General features: G+C 52.2%; 8 protein-coding genes across 8 annotated transcripts; 6 read left to right on the forward strand and 2 right to left on the reverse strand.

The window, feature by feature from the left end:
- On the forward strand, window positions 1-948 carry J4E92_002012 (uncharacterized protein; the record flags this gene model as incomplete). The annotated part of the gene is made up of 1 exon (XM_051493418.1): window positions 1-948. The coding sequence occupies one exon, from the start codon at window positions 1-3 to the stop codon at window positions 946-948; it is 948 nt and encodes a 315-aa protein (XP_051356649.1).
- Window positions 949-3,604: 2,656 nt separating this feature from the next.
- J4E92_002013 (uncharacterized protein) lies at window positions 3,605-4,697 on the reverse strand (the record flags this gene model as incomplete). The annotated part of the gene is made up of 2 exons (XM_051493419.1): window positions 3,605-4,155; window positions 4,181-4,697. 2 exons carry the CDS (start codon window positions 4,695-4,697, stop codon window positions 3,605-3,607), a joined length of 1,068 nt encoding a protein of 355 aa, XP_051356650.1.
- Window positions 4,698-7,792: 3,095 nt separating this feature from the next.
- Window positions 7,793-9,122, forward strand: J4E92_002014 (uncharacterized protein; the record flags this gene model as incomplete). The annotated part of the gene is made up of 3 exons (XM_051493420.1): window positions 7,793-8,180; window positions 8,233-8,652; window positions 8,704-9,122. 3 exons carry the CDS (start codon window positions 7,793-7,795, stop codon window positions 9,120-9,122), a joined length of 1,227 nt encoding a protein of 408 aa, XP_051356651.1.
- Window positions 9,123-10,969: 1,847 nt separating this feature from the next.
- On the forward strand, window positions 10,970-12,849 carry J4E92_002015 (uncharacterized protein; the record flags this gene model as incomplete). The annotated part of the gene is made up of 3 exons (XM_051493421.1): window positions 10,970-10,973; window positions 11,213-11,220; window positions 11,251-12,849. The coding sequence occupies 3 exons, from the start codon at window positions 10,970-10,972 to the stop codon at window positions 12,847-12,849; spliced, it is 1,611 nt and encodes a 536-aa protein (XP_051356652.1).
- A 524-nt stretch (window positions 12,850-13,373) lies between these two features.
- J4E92_002016 (uncharacterized protein) lies at window positions 13,374-15,699 on the forward strand (the record flags this gene model as incomplete). Its single annotated transcript, XM_051493422.1, has 2 exons — window positions 13,374-13,380; window positions 13,511-15,699. The coding sequence occupies 2 exons, from the start codon at window positions 13,374-13,376 to the stop codon at window positions 15,697-15,699; spliced, it is 2,196 nt and encodes a 731-aa protein (XP_051356653.1).
- Window positions 15,700-17,529: 1,830 nt separating this feature from the next.
- Window positions 17,530-17,973, reverse strand: J4E92_002017 (uncharacterized protein; the record flags this gene model as incomplete). Its single annotated transcript, XM_051493423.1, has 1 exon — window positions 17,530-17,973. The coding sequence occupies one exon, from the start codon at window positions 17,971-17,973 to the stop codon at window positions 17,530-17,532; it is 444 nt and encodes a 147-aa protein (XP_051356654.1).
- A 1,718-nt stretch (window positions 17,974-19,691) lies between these two features.
- Window positions 19,692-20,667, forward strand: J4E92_002018 (uncharacterized protein; the record flags this gene model as incomplete). Its single annotated transcript, XM_051493424.1, has 2 exons — window positions 19,692-20,008; window positions 20,061-20,667. The coding sequence occupies 2 exons, from the start codon at window positions 19,692-19,694 to the stop codon at window positions 20,665-20,667; spliced, it is 924 nt and encodes a 307-aa protein (XP_051356655.1).
- A 661-nt stretch (window positions 20,668-21,328) lies between these two features.
- J4E92_002019 (uncharacterized protein) lies at window positions 21,329-22,199 on the forward strand (the record flags this gene model as incomplete). Its single annotated transcript, XM_051493425.1, has 3 exons — window positions 21,329-21,686; window positions 21,747-21,971; window positions 22,036-22,199. The coding sequence occupies 3 exons, from the start codon at window positions 21,329-21,331 to the stop codon at window positions 22,197-22,199; spliced, it is 747 nt and encodes a 248-aa protein (XP_051356656.1).
- Window positions 22,200-22,202: the final 3 nt, after the last annotated feature.

Consider the following 22,202-nt stretch of genomic DNA (forward strand, 5'->3'; position numbering starts at 1 on the left):
ATGTCATATTACGACAGCTACGAATTACCCAGTGAAGATGAGCACAATGTCAGCCCTGCATGGTTTGAGCGACAGAAGCAGCGTCCTGTTGAGAGCCATGACCCGAGCCTTCGCGACTGGCTTGCTACGGAGGTCGACGCATTGAAAGCATACCACGATGGCCACATTACTGCAGATGAGGCGGGATTGTCCATGACACACCCACTGTCCACCTCGCCTGTACCAGCATTAGGAGGCTATGCTGATCATCTCCTGGCTGTTGATAACCTATGGGGAGTTATCATAGACGCTCTCATGGAATGGCCATCCACACGTGTCCCGGAGATCTTTACGCTACTGGATGCGATCGCGAAGGCGCCGGGTAAGATCCACAAAGGCGAGGCTCTTAACCATGTGGGAGAACAGCTCACATGGGCAAAATTCCCGTACTTTGGCATGGCCTGGAACGAGAGCACTGGCGCAGACATCCAGCCAGGCCAAATTTGCCGGCAGTATTCCGACGCAACCTTGCTTGCATTGGCACGGAAATCTTATCTAAAGGGAAAAGATATCGAAGCCCAGTTGGTTGCGAAGCACGTGTTGAAGATGAATGAGGCTATGATTAAACTCATCATCCGAGCGCTCGAGAAAGAAATCGACCAGAGCGACGAGCAGCTTGCCACAGATGAAGCTACTGCCTACGATCAAATCAAGCTGGACTTTCACATTCCCGCCGTCTCATTTATGCTCAAGTACAATGGGCGCGAAATCTACGACAAAGTTGTGACGAAGGGATTAGGGGATTGGTCAAGGGGTCAAATGCCAGACGAAGCAAGGGAATTCCAGAATGGAGCTGAGCGATGGTCGTTTTGGAGGAGACGTTTGGAGGAGTTGTCTCAAGGAGATTTCGATGACGAGGTAAAGGCCGCTGCACAGGCAAGCTTGGAGTACATGTCATCGGTCGTTTAGCATTACGAGACTTTATGAAGGAAGAGACTGCAGCACAGGTTATGACACGTACCAAGCGAGGGACGTTAGTTCGTTCGCGGTGGAACATTGTAGCTTTGTTGGTCTCTGGTGAACCACAGCGAATTCTGAAATACATGTGGGCGCATTCGAAGACGTGCACGCTATGAGAATGCAGCCTCTTCGCCGTGTAATCGCTGGCAATTGAGCGCAGGGTCATTGGCCCACCCGCGGTTCCTCGCGAAGCGCAAGCCTCCCGCTACCAAGAACAGCACCCTCGGGAATTTTTGAAGAATGTATGGCACAGTCAAAGTCCCCGACTTCCGGCCATCGATTATCCCATCTCCCTTCATCACCTCCTTGCGGGTGACTTCCTTAAGCATGGTACGACTCAGCAGCGAGATGTCCACCCCGATAGCTACACCTCCCGCATCCGAGACAGGCGCACGCTCGCCAAACCGACCGGTCACCACCCCCGGCGGTGATGACAATACTATCACCAGCGTTCTGGGAACCATAGCTTTTATGTGCATCTTTTTTGTGCTCATTTTGAGCATTTACGTCACCCTATCCGGCACACCCGACGAGTCGCAAATATACTCGATCTGCTTATTGGAACTACCAGTTGAGCGCATACTCGCTCTTAATAGCCAGAGGAAGCACTAAGCATATACAGTTGTTCATGATAGTCCTTGTAGCTACCTCCGCCGCTTTCTCAAAACTCGCCTCTGCCACCCATCCAACGACCAATCGAGTATTCCTAGCTCTCCCTGTACCCCTCTTGGTCCACCTTGCCTCCTATGGCATCTGGGCTATTGTTCCCGATCCAGTCACACGCCTGCATGCGATATTCCTTGGGTTGCCCGTAAGCCTCGCCATATCAGACTGTCGTACGGTGTCCTAATGTCCGCAGATCCTTCTATTCCTGATTTCAATGCTAATTTTCAATGCTGTTTGCCCTTCAACTACCCCTAGAATTGGGGCTAGTTCGCTGGATTTGATGGTATAAGGCACAATGAGAGAGGCATTTGCGTTGAACTTCACGTTTTGCGGACTTCAGGAAGCGGGTGTTGCGGCCCATGAGTGTTTGTGCGTCCCACAATCTCGACAGGTTGTACAAAGAGCCATCTTTGCACTCACACTGGAAAGACGACGCACTGACAAGTGAGTCGATATGTACGTAGAGGTATTGGACGGCCGGTACACGTGGAGATTTCTTGCTACCAAGCTCCTTGACTTGACAATACTTCTCTTTTCAAGAGGACCTAATTGGATAGGTACATATAGATTTTAGAAGTTGTAAGTCGCTCGTTGCGATAGGTTATTAGGAGTACCATAGTACAGAAGTAACATTACCTACTAAAGTACAGCTTCGCGCACACAGCGATGTGAGTCAGAGGCAGAATATATTTTCGCTACCAAATAGCACTGCCTTTAAAAATCTCTTCTGGTACCAATTTAAAGACTCTCCGTCGCGTCCGATCCTTATACATCTTTGAACACTACAATTAACTACACTGACCCTACATCGAATACCAACGATATGGCCCAATCAAACCCTACCGGAAGCTGCGACGCTTCTCAAGACGGCAGTACTAGCAGGGGCTTATCACCCTTCCTCTCGCTACCTGCGGAGCTTAGGGTAGAGATATATCGATTCGCCCTCGTATCGTCGGGGTCTATCGTGTTATCTCGCTACCCTACCATCAGTCTTCGGTCTTGCGATGACAAACCGGCTGGTGTTGCCCTGTTACGCACTTGTACGCGAATTCACGCCGAGGCAACGAATGTCTTATATGGCGAAAACCAGTTCCGATGCATGTCCGAGATCATGACTTGCAGCATCCCAGATTACCTTCCCCGATCTAGTTTTCGTCATCTCAAAGAGCTCACGATCCCAGCACCGTTCCGGGGATACGTCGACCACCTTCAAAACCGGCTGCATCGGTTGTCGAGCGCATCTGACTACGATCTGCAACCAAACGCCATCAATCCAAGCCTCTGTCGGATGGATTTTTCACCAAATCAGGCGATCCGTCAGCTTCTCAATGCAATCGCCAACGCTCCGCATCTACAGCAGCTCAACCTTCTACTCGACGAAAGCCGCGTGTACGAAAGAACCCATCGAATCTCAATGGATGACTGGACTTATGAGAATTACAGCGGCTACAGCTTCATCAACAACGAGGATGTTTGGGAAGATCTCACAGGTCTATTACGGGTCAAGAAGGCGTTACAGATCACACTCATTCAGCTTAAGTATTCGATCCCGGATAGAAAGCAACTCGCTTCCAGAAAAAAAAAGCGATTCTTGCGTGCTATGAGGTCTCGATTAGGGGTGTGGGATGTGCGTGAGATGTATTGGCATGAGATAGGTAATCTATGGGACGATCATAGAACTATACCTGCGGCGAGGGAGGAGCACAATCCCGATGAATGGCTACGGGCGATTCGAACTCTCTTCGAAGACTAGCGGTGTCACTCATAGTATCCACGGCTCCTGTGGAAAGTACTAGGCTCTTGCCACGTTTCGCTGTCATACCGGAGACGAACGAGTCAAACAAGACTGGGCCCGTGAACAGCAGTCTTATATGCTATGTTCTTAATTAAGCATCTACATTACAAGTCATTATCTATCCCAAGTATACCCAAGGTCGCGCTACACGAACAAAGGTCCGTACCCAGTTCCATCACCTCTCTCTATATCTGCCATCATCGGCTTCTCAAAAGCCACTCCGTTGTCTGCCTCACCCTCGGTAACTGGCAGCGGCATCTCCCTCCAGTGATCTTGAATCTTCTTCGCACTCTCCAAGAAGCGGTCTTGCAGCGCTGTGTATCCAGCTACGGCTAGCTGCCAGTCTCGCTTCTTGAACTCTCCGTTAATCATGACATGCCTGATGTCGCCTACGTTCGCGTGCAACATAATGGCAGCGATCGGATCGGTCCAGCCAAGTACACTTGGAGCGCGCCCATTCCATACCAGTAGGTCTGCTTTGGCTCCAGGTGCCAGGATACCAATGTCGGATCGTCGAAGTGCGAGCGCTCCGCTGCGAGTCGCGAGAAGGAAAGCCTGGTTGACAGACATGGGATTCTCGGCGGGAAGATGGCGTCGATCAACAACTTCGCGGTAGAAGATCTTCCTGACACTCTGGAGCCACAATCGCGCTTGTGTCAGTATATCCGACGAGAACGTGAAGTGTGTGTCGATGCCTAGAGGCAAATTCAGTCCGAACACCGCTCTCGAACGTCGCGTTCAGCGCCGCCATAGCGTGCGCTGCGGACCAGGTGCAATGAGGGTAGTCCAGAATGGTAGTGACACCGCCATTCAGGGCCTCGTACAACCCGACGAGCTGGCCAATGTACACATCCTCGGGCGTGAAAAATGTATTGGCGGGCGAGTCGGTTCCATAGCGTTCAAAGTATCGCATCAAGGTCGTGTTCGATCCCAGGGTCTTGAAGGCCGTTTGCCAACTATGACGATGAGTATCTATGAAGCCTGGGGAGATGATGTCGTTGGTGGTATCGACGACCTCCAGGTCAGCCGGTAGAGTTCCGTTGTATGATCCAGAGAATACAGCGGTTATGGTGTCGTTCTCGACCAACACAGAACCGTTCCTGATAATATCGAGATGATTGGCCGAAGTGTCCCAGCCGATTACTGTCCCACCGGCAAACAGTGTCGCTGCCTTACCAAGCGAGACGCACGATGCGAACGCAAGGAGAGAAAGGCGGCCTGCACCACCAAAGATCATTCTGAAGGAGTTTGGTTAGATGTAACTTGGCTCTGCGGTTCCACCGCGACCAACAACTTATACTCCATCGTCTACGCGATCTGATCTCCCGTCTGCTCGATCGTATCGTAGATGCCGACTCTTGGCCGACGCGTGTGAAAATTGTTCATCGAATTCATCGCTCTTCCACATTCTATGACGTTCAGCCAAGAGCAGACCTTGGAAAAGCTTAGGAGAATCTTCACGATGGCCGCTTCGGCAGAGACGGAACACAACCGCTTAGGCCACCCGGAAGCAATGCCCGGTGGAGCTGGACCACTGCAGTGTTTTCCGCACACGCCAGAAAGCGGTCAGCCTTCTCTAGTGCAAAGGTCACATGCATCTAGCACTGGCCCTTCTTCTGAGTGCTTAAATACCGCTGTTCCCTCCTCTTTTATTCTGCATACTTACCTTCTTGCGATGACCCAGCTCAAAGATTGGGTTCATCTAACAGTCTCGTCTGCATTGCACAGCGCGGTATGGGACTGTTACGAGCTTCCTTCGGGGATCTCGGCGGGGCAATTTTTGCTGGTCTGCTTTCGAGCTTTTCATTGATCCCACTACCCTGGTGGTGGATTGAGGAAGAGTTTTCGTGGAATTGTGTGTGTGCGCACGAAGATGCAGGGGTGACGGCTGAAGCTCCTCTCCGCGACAAAGGCTTGCGAAGGTTTCGCTGCGTCGAGCTGTAACGGAGTAAGGCAGTAAATGTACGTAGTGACAGAAGACGCGAACGCACATAACTAATTTAGTGACACGGTCGCGCTCCGCGGGCTTTGTGGCTTTGTACCTGCCAACTGGGTGTTGCTTAGCTTGGCGCTGCCAGATGGGGCGCCCATCGCTATCTCGAGATCATTGTGCGACCACCAAACCTTTGACGACTGTACGCGCACCTCTACGTCTGGCGTATGGGCTGACGGCCTATGAGCAAGCGTGTACCATGATCTAGGATAAGCTTTGCAGTTGGGGTCGTGGTTCTATCTCGAATATTGCGACATGCGACCAACTGGAATGCGCCGAGCCTGCAGCGCCTGTACCACCCGAGGCCACCGACCTACCCGAATACCAGTCGCCTGATCTCCTTTGTTCTCGCGATATCATGTTGCCGCATTGCCGCATTGCCGCCTTTATCCAAGCTGCATCCTTCATAGGCGCGCGTACTCTTCGAGGAGTCAGATGACGTATGAAGGAGATCTCATACAGGCGTTCCGGTATCTCGGCACCTCCTTGTAAACGCACTACTAATGCTCATGTTCTCTAAGTGCTTGAATTCACCAGAAGATCATTCCAATCACAACAAATCGCACATCCAACCATGAAAGACACCTTACCATCAAACCGCATAACGCTCAAAGTCCACAACAACATACCGTGGCGATACCTTTACATACCCGGTCTATATGCAATTCTTCTTGGAGGGCTCACGTTCTCTCACTCGTTTGATTACTGGACGATGGACCCTTATCCAGGTAAGGCCATCGGTTGCTCGAACATTCTCGCCGGCGTTCTGGGTACGTTCATAGTCTATATTGGTATCGGAGCTTGCATGGGCTGGTACTTCTTCAAGGATACGTATTTTCGACGTGCGGTCGGAGTAGATCCGGCAATAATTGACGTTTCCGGGACGATCAACGAGGAAAGATTCTGGAGAAGCATTATACAACGCTACCCATGGCGCTATGCACAGAAGCTTGGTCTATCGCTAGTCATTCTCGCTCTCTTCATAATAGCTTACGGAGCGAATATGCATCGCAAGAACCCTGGATCAACAGACTGGACAACGGTCCTTCCGATTCGATTTGGTATAATGCTAGCCATTATCGTCAAACTGGCGGGCCTCGTCCTCTGCATGGGATGGCATGTATTCAAAGATATAGAGACAGGCGATACAGAAGATCAAGAAGAATTAGGACCTCATAGGACTTACGATGTCTCGACGTTGGGTTCCCCGAATGTCACAACCTTCGCCAACCCCTTCACTCATCCATACTTGAGCGCTGTTCCTCCTACAATATGTACTGGTTGTACATTGTATAGTGCTTTCGCTGCCTCGGGCATACTTACTCCTGGCGGGCCGATGGCTGTACGCCCTTTCGTATCATTGGCAATCGCTACTTGCCTGAACATTGTTCTAATTGTCATCGAATTCATGGGCAATTACAAAAACCGGGTGTCCGCCATGCAGGAAAGAATGGCTGGGATCGATATGCGCTTAGGAACGGATTGCGACAGGTCTGGAAAGATGGAAGAAAGGACTCACCACTCGCGCACGACCTGACTTGTATCGCTATGGAGGCAAAGGGGGCCATGCTGGACTCCGCGAATGACCATGAATCGTCTACGCACTACTCAAAGGGTCATGAAGAAGGGGACTGCTTCTACACTGTTCATGGCGAAGACATTGGATGTGGGCATATCATGGGAAGTACACAGAGCAGGAAGTGCAACTCGTGATCAAACCACAGTTTCACTTTGTGAAAACAGGATAGCCTGCATGCACAGATATTGAGGTCAGATCGGACTGGAACAGACGTAGTAGTAGTAACTCGTGATTACCTGGGTCGAGACAGATTGAGCAACCATTTGGTAACGGCCAGCTAAGCGCTGCCGCTGCTAGACAAATGCGGTGAGCACTCAAGTCTTCGGCGCGACCTACCTGGAGATGGTAGTATAGTACGACTCCAGATCCTAGGTACGCTTGGATGCTTGCAGAAGCCTCGGCCGAGCTCCAGCTCAGCACGCTAGCTGTCATCGCGCGCTGTAGCCCGCACCAACCGAGAGCGTACATCGCGTTCGTTTTGGCCTACCTACGCACGAAACTTAAAGGATGATCTTCATGGCTGGAGCTTTTGGCTGGAGTCTCGTTGCCAATGTTTTAGGCTTTGTCACGATGTGCGACGTGAGGGGCAGTACCCGATGTCGACACCGAATGGCAATCACCCCGCACGCCCGCACGTCCGGTGCCGCAGATCATGTATTGGTATATAGATGTACCAAAAGTACATACCGACAGCACCTACTGTGTTACCGAATACGCGAAGCACTTCTTCTGTAAACCCGTACCGCTATAGTATCTCACCATGCCGCTGCCCACTGAAGTCGTCCAAAACCTGAAGCAGACCGTTGATGCAGCCTGTGCGGATCCAAAGACATCTATCCCAGGAACTAGCGTCGTTGTTGTAGGGAAAGATGGCGAAGAACTCTTTGCGCACGCCGCTGGTCAACGTGGTGTTGCAAGCAACGAAACCATGACTCTCGACAACGTGTTTTGGATCGCATCGTGCACTAAGATGATCGCCGGGCTTGCCTGCATGCAGCTTGTTGAGCAAGGACAGCTACACTTGGATGATGGAGACGAGATAGAGAGATTGGTTCCGGAGTTGAAAGAGACGAAAGTGTTGCAAAAGGATGGTAGCCTGGTGGACAAGAAGAGGAAGATAACACTGAGAATGCTCTTGACGCATACCGGTACGAGGCCGTCCTTGCAAAGTTGAATACTTTCACTAATCATGACCCACAGCTGGCTTCGGCTACACGTTCTTCAACGAATCTCTGTGTGCCGTATTGGACGGGTTCGATGAGTTCTCTGGGGACGTTAAGGACATACTTCAGCCGCTGACTTTCCAACCGGGTGAGGGCTGGCAGTACGGCGTAAACATCGACTTCGCTGGCCTGGCTCTCGAACGCATGACTGGCATGTCGCTAAACGACTACTGCCTGAAGAACATCTACGAACCGCTAGGGTTGAAGAACATAACCATGTTCCCCAACGAGGATATGAAGAAGCGGCTGGCGTCCATGCATCAACGAAACCAAGATGGCAGCTTGGTCGAGCGAGACCATCTACTCCTCAAGCCCTTGAAAGCTTCGAGCAACGAGATTGGCGGCATCCTGAACAGCGGAGGCGCAGGTGCTTTCGCAACACCATCAGACTATGCGCGTAAGTTGCCCATAAAGCAATATGTATACGACACCACTGACAGAGTTTAAGAAATCATCGCAACGCTCCTCAACGACGGAAAGTCGGCCAAGACCGGCGTCCAACTTCTCAAGAAAGAGACGGTAGACCTCATGTTCACGAATCAGATATCACAGTTCCCCGACTTTGGTCGTCAGGGAATCCCGGCGGCCAAGCCTGAGCTCACAAACGCTATTCCAGACATATACCCAGTGGAGGGTAAGCCTCCTCAAGGCTGGGGTCTGACGTTCATGCTGTCCAACGGAGGCCCGACTGGTCGGTCCAAGAGTACTGGGTTCTGGGCTGGGCTTCCGAACTGCTGGTGGTGGTGTGACAGAGAGAAGGGAGTCGGCGGGATCGTTTGCAGTCAGATCCTGCCGTTTGGCGATCCCAAAGTGCTTGGATTGTGGTTCGACGTTGAGACGCAGATCTACAAAGCCTTGGGGGCTTGATCGTATGTCATGTTGGGTGACTCTGCTTATGCAGTCGGTCCGTTTTGTTTTGTCGGATTCGGCCGGATGGACGTGATCGTCATTGTCTTCATATCGAAACTCGCGTCAAATTGCACCCTGAGGACCGGCCGATCTCCTTGCTCTCTTGGTTCAATCTTTGAGAAACGTCAAAACCGTAATGTTGGGTCGAGAAACCTTGAGTTGTGCTATGAGTGTAGTGCACATCACACCCCCACATCTTTTTAGCGTCATGTGTGCCATACAGGGTTGCATATGGGCGAGAGATAAGCCGTGAACGGATATGGCGCATGAACATGTAAAGAACTTGTCGTTTGAACTGCGATTCGAGTGGTCTTTCGTGCTGGCTGAGACGTTGAAACCCGTCCGTGGCTGCCTGTGTGGGCCGATCCGATGCTCGTTCTCCGTAAGTAGCCTGCCTCGAAAGTTTCGGAACAGTCCGATCGCCATTCGAGGGACCAATTATAACAAGGATGGCTGCAGGCTCAGAGAATAGTGCCTAGGTGAGACCGAGCGTCCGGTACAAGCTGTCCCGTGAGCTGTCTGGATGCCGTTACAATGGAAGAGGCAGTGCTTCCTTTGGGGAGAAACAGGCATCTCAAGACAAGGAACATATGATAGAATAGCTTCGATCGACAGAAACGGCCGTGCAGCATCCATAATCGTCAGTGATGAGCCGGACTGAAGCTTGCGTTGAGCATCGTTGTGCCCTGCCACGCGTTAGCTTTCCCCGCATTTCTGTGTTGGGATGTGGGTCCTAGCCGGCGACGCGGGGTGTGCATATCAGCAACGCACTTGCCTCTTTGCATAAGCAGACCTCTCGTGCTTTTCCCTCTTTTCGACTGACAATCCGAGCAGCAGCCATGAACTTCGTGGACGTGCAACCAAAGTCGTTCCTCGATTATGCCTGGACGTCGCCATCTTCGGGGGCGATGGCAGCCACCAAACCGTCCAAAACGAGTCGGAAACAGAACAGATGCTGCGACCAATGTCGAAAAGGGAAAAGAGCGTGCGACGCCGCAATTCTAGAAGACACTCTTTTAGAAACGAGCAAATCTGGAGCAACCCCTACGGTGTTCCATTATAGTGGTAAGTCATGCCTTCGTCGATGGTACCTAACGCGCAAGCTAACCTGTCAGACGTTTATGGGCCGCTAGCATCGTGCGGTAATTGTGAGAAGACAAAAAAGAGCTGCACATTCGAATGGCTGCGCTCACAACGCGTATCGCAAGCTGCGCAACCAGTGTCGACAACTTCACCGCCAGCGAAAAGGCGCCGCACAAGAAGCAATTCGACCAGCCGAGCACAGAAGCCAAACCTATCGTGCCAATCCAGCGCAACCGTGAAACTGAAAGAAGACCGGCATCCGCACGGCGATGACCTTCTGTCCCATACCACGCCCGTGGAACTGGGCGTGACGTTTGCAGATTTTCCGTGTGGCTCATCCATGTTCACCACCGATCCTACAATCGCATTCTTTGAAGAACCATCGCAAGTATTCGAGAAAGAAGGGACCGGAGATGAACCAGAACTCGCTGGAGGGCTTGCCGAAGAAAGCTGGACTATACTCGGTTGCGACTCTGGCAGAGGCTCGTCTCTGAAGACAACATCGGAGATCAGCGATGATAAGCTCGAACGCGACAGCCCCTCTGAGAGTCAGGACACCAGCAGCATAAGTCCAAGTAATCCGCCTTCTACCATATCGGATGGAACGATCGCTCGTACTAGTCTCAAACGGCGACGCTCTAGCTCCTCAGCATCAATCTCAAACGGTGCGCAACCTTACCCAGTGATATCATATGCCAGCGATCTTCTTTCATCAAGCAACAATGCGTATCTGACTGAAAGCCTGCTGAGGATCTATCATGATAGTTTCGAAAACGCACTTGCATGCTGGGTCACAGAAAGAACCTGTCCCTACAGTGCAAAATCGGATAACCTGCTAGCCACAAACGCTAAGCCTGATTGGAATCGAATCTATCACAGAGTGGTGCGCCTCGATAGGCTAGCTTCAGCCATCAGAGGGCGCAAGCTTACTCAAACGGAAGACCGCGCAGCATCTAGAGCTCTAGACTTGGCGGTCTTTTCCTTCGCTTCACAATGGGCACAGTCCAGTCCCAGAAGCAGAACGAAGTACCCGTTCCACAGCACCTCGACCGATGGTGGCAGTAGCGTCTTTGATAGTATCGAGGACGAATGCGCACCGGCTGGCGTGAACTTTGATCGTACCCTGCAGATATCAGCGTGGCATGAGGCCCGCAATGCACTGCAAAAAGCCGGTGAAGTGGAGTCCTTCCGGGTGGTACTTGCACAGATCATTTTCGCCCTGACACAACGGCCTGTGGAGGCAGACGGGGCTCAGGATGAGCAGAACGCTCTTTCGAAGACCGAACTACTGGCGACCGACGCCTGCACGGAAGTCCCGATGGAACAGACCCCTATGCTTTCGACCGATCAGGACGTCGATGAGTGTGCAGATCTGATGTCGAAGTTGGATCTCGCTATTGAGTCCGACGGACCTCCTGTACATCTTGAATCAGGCCTTCGACTCATTCACTCCTTGAGGTCGCGCATGACCATGTCGAGAGAAGCGCGATACAGCAACCCCGGACCAGGGCGCTCTGCACGGCAACGACGCTCGCCCGTTGTGCGTCTTGAAGACGCCGATCGTGCGACAGTGGACCTTCTGTTCTGGGTCGGTGTCATGTTCGACACGCTATCAGCAGCCATGCACAAGCGACCACTGGTGGTATCGGATGAAGATAGCGATGTAGTCATGAGCGAAAGCATGCAGATTGAGCACTCGGCCCAACAAGCGGCAACACCTTCCTCAACAGACGATGGACTGTGGGACGACTACTTGTTCTCTCGGCAACAGCAGAATCCAGAACATGCGCCCACAAGATGGCCATGCTCATTCGATGAAGCCGCAGCTGCGTTGTGTGACGCAGCCCCGGTCAAGGTGTTGCTGTTCAGAAGAGTCTGTCGGATCCAAACGCTTCTCACAAGAAATGCACGAGGCGCGAAGGTCGAAGAGGCTGTCAGTGCCGCAATGGACGTGTGTAACCACTGGGATGCGCTGTATGCGCCCTTCGTCCGAGACTGCATACAGAACCACGACCGCCTTCCACCACGCGTCCAATCATGGTACGTATGCGTCACCGGACACTGGCACCTTGCGACTCTCCTTCTTGCGGACTTGATGGAAGTGGTAGACGAATCAGAGCTTGGACTTGAGGAAGCCACACATCAACGGAATATTAGTGCCTTCATCGCGAAATTCCGCGAGAACCAATGCCGGGTCCTATCAGACCTAGCGAGCTGTGCATGCCCGCGAGAAGACGCATCATTCGCACAGTCCGAGTTCCATTTCGCAGTCAACGAAGGCGCACTGCTGACGGAGCCATGGACTGTAGTGTTGATTCGCGCGTTCGCCAAGGCAGGCGTACTGTTGCTTGAGTCAGATACTCTGCTGCCGTCAGACCTGGATCGAGAGGATGCTTTTCAACGCGCGGATGCTTGTATTAAGGCGTTATGGTTTTTGGGTAGAAAATCGGATATGGCCCTCTCGGCGGCGAATATCTTGGGAGAGGCGTTGAAGCTGCGACGCAAAAGTGCGCAAGATCGGGTTAGCGACATGAGCGTCTTTTTGGAGAGTGAGCTGTGGCATGATTTGGAAGGGGCGTTCGAGGTGGACTGTGAACTATAAGCCAGCCACAATGTACTATTCTCGTGACCATGATGCGCAATTTGACAAGATGAAGTGAAAGAGTGAGTACTGAGATGGATCGAGCCTTAGAGGATGCCCAAATGGCGCTTAGACTGAAAAGGCAAATCACGTGTTCTCGCGTCGCGCAATGGAACTTTGGAAGGAGCGATAAGGAGATTGGCGACGGTCGACCGCGCCACACCCTTTCACCGTCGTCTAAACCAGCAAACCATGTATGCCTAGGTACCTAAGCCTCGCAATATAGCAGATCCGTTCACCATCTTGTTGGGCGCCGACACCCCAGCCTTCTCCCAAATCACGCCAATCGCGCTAAGACGCGTGCAACGGTCGGCTAGCCGACCTCCCATCTTCCCCACACCCACGTCATGGGCCTTCCAGCGTAAGCCTCCAGACCAATTGGGATTGGAGCTCGTACTGACGCCTGGACAGATTGTGGGACACGATTAAGAAGCACGAAGAAAGCGTACCCGTCGCGCAACTCGCCGAAGAGCATCACCGGCGTCATGGCAGGTCACTCCGCATTGCTGTCGACGAGGCCGATTGGCGCTTCAACAACCTCACGGTGCAGCAAGTCTACACCATACGGGAGAGTCAGTAGTACACGCGTCGTCTCTGCTTTTGCTTTTGCTAATAGGACCAGCCTCCAACGAGTACGCCTACCAAGGCATCGAGAAAGCTATGTTCTACCGTATCTGCCGCCTCCTTACCCTAAACATTCAGCTCATATTCGTCTTCGATGGCCCCGGTCGACCTTGGAAGCGGGGAAAGCGAGGTGGAGCACGGATAAACTACGAGGAGCAGCGCTTGCTCAAGGAGATGCTTCAATACTTTGGGATCCCATACCACGAGGCCCCGGGGGAAGCAGAGGCAGAATGCGCTCGTCTGCAGATTCTGGGCATGGTTGACGCTGTTTGGTCGCAAGATTCTGACTGTCTCATGTTTGGCTGCACCCTCTGGCTACGGGATCACCGTGTCGCGAAAGAAAAGGGCACGACAGACAGATCCAAGGAGAACACCAAGAAGAATGGGAAATACGCCAACGTTGTACGAGCACACGACCTCAAAGAGAAATATGGCCTAGACCGAGAAGGGCTGGTGCTTTTTGCCATGCTTGTCGGTGGGGACTACGACGTGAAAGGTCTACCACAGTGTGGGCCGGCTCTAGCCTTGCAGGCAGTCAAGCAGGGACTCGGTCGGCGGCTTTGTGCCTGTCGAGATCAGATGGAGTGCGGCATCTGGACTGTGGAGCTGGCCATGTTCCTGGAGCGGAGTGCTCGCGGGCGCGCTATCGAAATCCCGCCAGCCTTTCCAGACTTCAAGACCCTACAGAAATACTACAAACCGAAAGTCACCAGCGACGCAGATTTACTTAACAAGTCGCGCCTCAACCTTGACTATCTTCGCCCGATCCAGGAGCTGAAGTTGCTTACACTTACCAGCGAGCGCTTCAACATATGGGGACGTTTATACATGAACTGGGTTGGGCCTGTGCTGCTGACACGAAGCCTGACCGCAAGAGATTCATCTTTACCACAAGAACTGGTCCACGGCATCAGGCTCACAAAGCAAAAAGCGAAGAAGACCGACAACGAACTGGCCATACGCACTTTCGAACGTAAGCTGACTTTTTCACCCTTTGGCGTCACTACCCTGAGCAGAGCCGACTTCGAGGGTGAGCGCTTAGGGTGCTGGAATGGAGACAAGCAGACCTTGTTTGACCCAGAGCATCGTGTCGAATGCGAATATCCTGAGTACTGGCTGCGTAAAGTTCTTCCGCCGGACGTACTGGAACCGCCCCCTGCACCACCAAAGCGTACGCCAAAACGCAAGCGACCAATAGCTGAAGTTGGGGAGGACGGCGAAGCCTCAGGCACAGCTAAGCAAAAATGTACGAACAAAAGAGACAATATCTCCGCTACCCGGGCTACATACAGTGCATCCCCCAGGAAATCCAGACGACCAGCCGCGAAGGCCAAGTCTCAAGAAACGCAAATGACGCCCACAGCACAAAAGATCTTCGATTATATTGCACTCTCGGACTCTGAAGATGAAGGTGGGCTTTCTCTACCAGCCGATGCACGCTCTCAAGCATCTGCAGTGAATCAACCGACGACATCTCATATTATCGATCTTGGTTCGCCTGAGCCGTCAGATCAGGAGAACGATTCACCCGTCTCGGATCCTTTCCGGAATCCCGTAGCAAACACATTGCCATTCGATATCCCAGATGAAGAAGACGAAGAGCTGCAATTAGCTTTGCGGCTAAGCATGCAAGATCAAGGCGCCAAGATCCCCCCAATACAAAGGTCTTCCGCTTTACCTTCTTCAAATCGTGGCAGATATGAAAGCATTTTTGCAATGAGAGAAGCCGGTAGAGATGTACACGGGGCCTCTGTACCTGCTTGGTCGCTTGATGAAGCACTCAGCGCGGCTGTGCCCTCCAGAGTTTCTCAAAATCCCCGACGAGTGGAGAATGAATCGCGCATATCAAGTATGCCAATGAGAGGTGTTCACGCAGGTCTTATAGGAAGGGAACCAGTCGACATACCTGACTGGTCGCGCCCTTCTCCGCGCACTAATCTATTGCCAGTGTCTGCAACTCCACCTTCGAATCCAAATACAGAAGATCAAAGTACACCATCTCCTGCACCTACCGCGGCTGAGATACGCGCTGCTCGGCTTCGACACTTCGCAACGACATCTCCCGACCCTGCCAAGGACGCAAACGAGCCACGTACTTCTTCGCTTGCTGTCATGCCAAACAAACAACCAACAAGTACTTATAAGGTACCAGTGGGGGTTGAGTGTATTGATCTGACGGATGACTGAGCAGCATATTTGTCTCAACTCAGCATTCACCGCTATATACCAAGTACACCCACTGTTAATACCATATCACGAGCTATACACGAATATGTGAAAGCTGTGTCGGTTGAACGCTTACATGCATAGCATCACACATCGCCTGGGCTAAACAGCTCGAAGGTGAATGACTGTGGCGACTGGACTCCGTCTGCGATCATTCAATGCAACCAGGAATTTTACTATTCGTTGGTGGCAACCCAGAGCCATGGAGGATAAATGGGCTACCCAGTAGTCTGAATGTGTTTATACAACTATAGACCTCAACCGAACATGGACTCATCATCTGCCACATACCAAGACGTTGTTGATCGCGTACTCGCCGTCTCTACACCCACGGAAGCACCACGGGATGAGCCGACGTGCTTTGTCTGTGGTCGAGAATATGGAAACATCGGTGCAGGCGTCGAGACACACCTGGACTTCCTCAGCCAACTACCGGGAGCATACAGGAAGACCTTCCTCGAACAAACTGTCGAACCCATCCGGACACCGTGTGGACATGTCTTCTGCCTTTCTTGTCTGAGTGTGTGGTTCAAAAGAAAGCGAAAATGTCTTTGCCCCATGTGTCGCGAGCCGATTGAGATTCCTTTTTTATACGAACTAGAGAACACAGACGACGGTCGACGCGATGTCGGCATCCAGGGCCTCTCCCTAGCCCTCCATATACCAACATCTTTGGCAAAGGAGACATATCGAATCATCAGCCTGCAGACTCGAGAACTGCTCACCACTACCGCGCCGATGCCGTTTCAGTGGAGTGCAGCAGCCATGATCCACGATCTGCCCATTATGATGATCAACGTTGCTCGTCGCTTCCATTACCAGTCGTTGCGACAGGAGGAGGGGGTACCCAGAGATCCCTCGTACATGAAGCGACACAATCCAGTACAGTTCGTAACGGCTGAACCTCGGTTCAACGATCTCAAGACTCTCGGGCGCCCTGACGCACCACTCGCCAAGCACACAGATGCTTTTGAGATGTACCGGCTCGTGTGCGACCGCATCAGGGATCTTGAGGGCACAGTAGGTGACGGCTGCGGTCGATGCGCAAACTGGGAGACTCTAGCGCGGGCATTGATGTACAGAATCGTTCGACAGAAGATGCCTCAGGCCAACGGAGGTGTCGGCCGGATGCGTTGGCGGCACTATGTGTGGTGCGTGATCAAGGCAGTGTTTGTCTGGCAAGCGTACTGCGAGCGTGCACGTAGGTTGATGTGCCTGCGTACAAGGCAGGTAAGCGTTGATACTACAAGGACAGAGGAGGGTGTCCGAACATATCAGGTGGGCTGAGAAGGTCTGGTCGTATAACATATTCTTAAGACAGCATTTTGCATTTTTCGAAACTTTGTCACGTCTAGTCACCCAACGTGCTATCTATGATGTGCGTGATTGTATCATGTCGTATCGATTCTTGTGAATGCAAGTTCGTCCTGTCCATCTACGAAGTGGTCACACCCTGTATGAAGACACCACACAAGTCTTGAATCCCAGGGCGAGTAGTGATTTTTCAGGCTCGTTCCATGTCGATGCTTCTCGTCCATAAAATTGTCGTGGAGCCATCCGTAGTGTTGGGTACGCGCAGAAAAGTACCACTTCATGTGGCCTTCATCGGCGACTGTAGTAGGTCGTGAAGCCGACGTCAGTGTCCCTGTCGGAGCGGCCTCCAAAGTTCGGTGTTGCAGCTCGAGCCAGAGTACCGTTACAATCTGCCTGCTGCCTGTGTCTCGTTTCGCAGAGCTGAGAGCCGTGTCTTGCTGCCATTACAGCACCTGTCCTTAAGTGTGCAGTCTCCCTTCATCGCGGCAAACCATTCCCAGCAGCACCACTGGCACCACTTCCCCGACTCCCAGAACTCTCACCACTCCCATTCCCCGCTCTAACCCCCATCCTCGCACCGGGCTGCCTGGCCAAAGCCAACCTCAACGGCTCCTCTCTTCCCTGCCCAACAATCCCACCACCGCTCGCAACAGCAGTCCCGCTGCCACTCCCGCTTCCGCCAAACATAGGACCTCGTCTCAGTAGTTCATCTAGTCCTAGATCCCGCCACGTCGGCTCCTTCTTCGTCTGTGTCGCCCGCTGGATGCCGAATGCCGCGTGTTGGTCTGGGACGACGTCGTCTTCGTCTTCGGGGTTTACAGGTTGGAGGTGCGGCGGGATGTAGATGTCTTCTGGTGTGAGCTGTGAGGAGGTGAGGTTGGTGAATTGCTCGAGGAGGTCGGCGTGGTGCGACGAGTGCATGTGGAGGTAGGTTGCTGTTGAGTCGCGCGTCTGTGGGGGTTAGTATGGGGCTTATTGCTTGAGTTGGGGAGATTCCCGATTACCATGTTGGGATAGAACTCTGGTGCTAGAGGTTTGTGAAGGCGTGTGTAGTGTCGGTGTCGGTTTGTGGTTGTATCGCCGTGTTGTCCTGGTCATTGTTTGTAGACGCGGAATCGCGCCGCGTTAGGACTGAATGGCGCGCTAGCCTGATTTGGATACCTTTGGGGATTACGCATTACACGCCTTAACCTCATTCCGTCTCAGTGATCTTCTCTACAACGTTGTCTATGAAAGACATCTCCTCAGCTGCTGTACTGTTTGTTTTGAGGACGAGAGGATGAGTAATGCTTACACACTCCACTATACACGAAGCTCCTGTGCGACGGATCAGTAACAGCACTATGAAAATGCCGATCGGTTCATCGAATCGATGGAGGCCATCTACCCGTCTTGTCATGGAATACAGAATGTTTCCTCAACTGACTGCGTCAGGAACGTCACCACGCTTCCATTGAGTACCCAGTACCTACGTAGATAACTAGGTAGGTAGTCAAGGGGCATTCGCCTTTGGGAGCATGCCTCATCGAAGGCGTCATCATCGCCATCTAAGCATAGAATGCAACGACTCAATGAAGCAATAACACGATTCTGGACGGCGATAGTAATACACGATGCGCGTTACTGGTAGCGACTCGCCCTGATTAGTTTGCCGAGGCCTACTCCGCTATGGATAACACGTCATAAGCCAAACAGTTTCTGTCTCTAATCCAGTAACTACCCAGGTAGCACCTCTTTTCTGCAAGATCTTTGCTTCCATCTTCTCGTCAAAGTTTGTCTACTTGCAATCCTCTCAGCATTGCAAATTATAAAACTTCCAGCACACTGTTCACCGAGAAAGCCCCGTTCCGCATTAAATCACGATGGCCGAGGGACGCTGCAACTGCGGAAGCATCAAAGTTTCTATGCCTTCCATGCCTGAGCAGTCCGCTATTTGCTACTGGTACGCATTATCACTAGAGCCTCTACATGCATCTCCATACTGACCGTGGAAGCGCCAACTGCCGCCGCGCAGGAGGAAGCATCGGATCAATCGTATACATCCTCGACAGTCCCCAAGTCACAATCAACGATCCGAACAAGTATCTCAAAGACTACCGCGACAACGACACGAAGAGCGGGAACCCGATTACTCGTCAATTCTGCAGCAACTGCGGCTGGTGAGTTGATGGCCTATGTAGCGTTAGGGAGAGGTCTAGCTAACTAGAGAAAGCCCAATCACGTCTGTACTGGCTGGCGATAAGATTGCGCTGAAGGGTGGACTGTTTGATAAGATTCCCGCTCCAGGGTTCAAGTCTTTTGAGCAGGAGGAACCGAGCTGGATGAAGACTGTCTAGGGAGAGAACGACCTTCGTGAGAGTCTCCAATCAACGTCTGATACTTCGAGACGCCTTATTTGAGAGTAATTCATCATCAGATCTCAACTTTCTACACCCAACGTTCCTGCCTCCCACCTGTCACTCACCTCCGGGTGCCACACAATGACGTAGGGCCTGAAGAAATCCTGACGCGTTTGTCTGCCACGTGCAGCCAGATCTTTCATCCGTGGATCGCTATGCTGCCCTGTAAGGTCAACATTTCACAAACCGCAGACACGATCTCTCTCACCCACCCCCACATCAACCCCATGCACGTTCCAGATGGCCACTTTTGATGAAACCGATCGCCGGTTTACGACGGACTTCAACGCTGCTATTGCGCTGCTCGAACAAGACGAATTCGAGAAGTGTACTGAGGCTTTGCGCAATATGCTCGCCGACTCCGATATCCCTAGGTATCACCGCATCAAATGTTACACAATGCTTGCAGGCATTCTGGATGACTTCCATGAAGCATACGTCTCTTACGTCAAAGGCGAAACCCTTTGGCGTATTACGAAGCAATGGCATGGTAACGATCCAAATCCGGCTCTGAAAGAGGCGCTGGATGACCTTCACGAGGGCTTGGAAGAGATAAGGTGGGTTCTCTCTACACTATTTGGTTACAGAAACTAAATTGTGTGCCTTCAGGGAAGCTTTGGTCAACGACGAGGAACGGCCCGAGGACACACCAGTCCCGGACGTTGAGACAGATGTGCTTCGTACCCTAGAGTACAATTACTATGCCAGACTGGAGGAGGACCATGAGATCGAAGAGGCAGAGAGAGAGACGTGGTCAGAGGACGAGATGAGCGACGAGGACATGGGCGGCGAAGAGGAAGTGAGCGACAAGGAAACGAAGGTCAATGTCGAGCAGAAATTGGGCGACAAAGACGAGAGCGAGGCGCAGAAGGCTACCGAAAAGGAGACAGCAGTACAGGGTCAAAAGCCAAAGGGCGAGATGGTATGTCTGAAAGGTATTGCTGTCGAAGAGGTTGTGTTGACATCGCGCAGGCGTTACCATACCGTCCGCGACACATACGCTGACCCACTTTGGGCGAAAACAAAGACATCGTGTCAGAGAAGTCCTGGAGGCCATATGCTTGATCGAACGATCAGGTTTAAGTCTACGGTGGCACAGAACAGGATAGACCAGACAATCCAGCACCTTTGCCGGCGTCTAGCATATCGATTCCTACACACAGCCTCTTTGAGACCTCTCTATAGAGAGCAAAAGATGAGAGTTTGTCAGGAATAAAGTGGCTAGACTTTGGTCGTGGACGAGGTACTCACTCGCCACGTGCACCTTCTGCTGTGGCAGCACCTAGGTAGCGAGCCAACGGAAAAACTCCCTTCAACGTCCGCAACTTTACGACGCTCCCGTGTGACGAGTGTGACCCCAATTTGCACACTATGTGATTACTATTCGCTGATCTCTCGGTATTTAAATTACTCGCTTGCGGCTTCCCGGGGAGAATAGATTACCCCAAAAGAAAACCAGGACACGCGAAGCGCGCCTCTGTGCGCCACAACCACACTCGAATGCGGTTTCAATATCACCACAATATCAACTTTCTCGCTTGTGACCGGAATACTGAGCTATCAAGAGCCTTGGAAGCTACACGGCACGCTACACGTGTGTAGCCATGGAGCAACAAGCTATGCTTCGCCTTAGCGACTATGCCCGTTGTTGCTACAGAGCCCTAGGCAATGACTTGTAGTCATCTAACAGTACTATGCGATCCTTGACTTACCTGAGACGATCGGTCGATGTGCTCCGTCTCTGATTGGGAAAACCATGAGAGACCACACAGACTATCAAGACCTTGGGATGGCATATAAGAGTAGGTAGAAACAAGCATAACAGATCAGCATTAAAGCAACAACATTCGCTACCATTCCCTCACACACACTCCACGATGTACACATCCGCACTCCTCCTCAGCGCCATCGCTGCCCTTCTCGACACAGCATCCGCCCACGGCTTCGTCAAAGGTGTCAACGTGAAGGGAACCTTCACCAACGGATCCGACCCCGTGTGGTACTACTTCTCGAAGGACAGTCGCCCTCAAACTGCCGGCTGGGATGCATTGAACCAAGACATCGGTTTCGTCGAGCCCGCGTCCGTTGGCACAGCGGACGTCAACTGCCACAAGAGTGCCACTGCGGGACGTCTCTACGCTAACGTCAACCCGGGAGACACCATTGAGTTTGAGTGGAGCACTTGGCCTGATAGTCACAAGGGACCGATTATCAACTACATCGCGCCTTGCAACGGTAAGTCAGCCCCATGAACCAGTACAGCATGCACTTTCACTAATCACTCCGTCCCTGCAGGCGATTGTACCACTCTGACCCCCGGTGCTCTCCGCTGGTCCAAGATCTCTCAATCCGCCATCGTCAGCCCAGGAACGTGGGTTACAGACACGCTTATCAAGAACAAGTTTAAGGTCTCCACTGTGCTTCCCGCCAAACTTGCTCCTGGCAACTATGTTATCCGTCATGAGATCATTGCTCTTCACGGTGGGCAGAACGTGAATGGCGCGCAGCTGTACCCCCAGTGTAAGTCCCTTCATCTCTCTAGCTGCTTCAAATGGAGGTGATCATATGCTAAGTATTGCTGTAGGCTTGAACCTCAAAGTCGGTGGTAGCGGTTCGGTCGCGCCGACGGCTGGCGTTCCCGGTACTAGTTTGTACACGAAGGACATGCCTGGTATTGTGTTCAACATCTACACCAATCCTACGACTTACACGTTCCCCGGTCCGGCACTGTGGACTGCTGCTAACTAGGCG

The sequence above is a fragment of the Alternaria infectoria genome, assembly GCF_024043175.1.
Source record: "Alternaria infectoria strain BMP 0036 chromosome Unknown scaffold_2, whole genome shotgun sequence".
Classification (NCBI taxonomy): domain Eukaryota; kingdom Fungi; phylum Ascomycota; class Dothideomycetes; order Pleosporales; family Pleosporaceae; genus Alternaria; species Alternaria infectoria.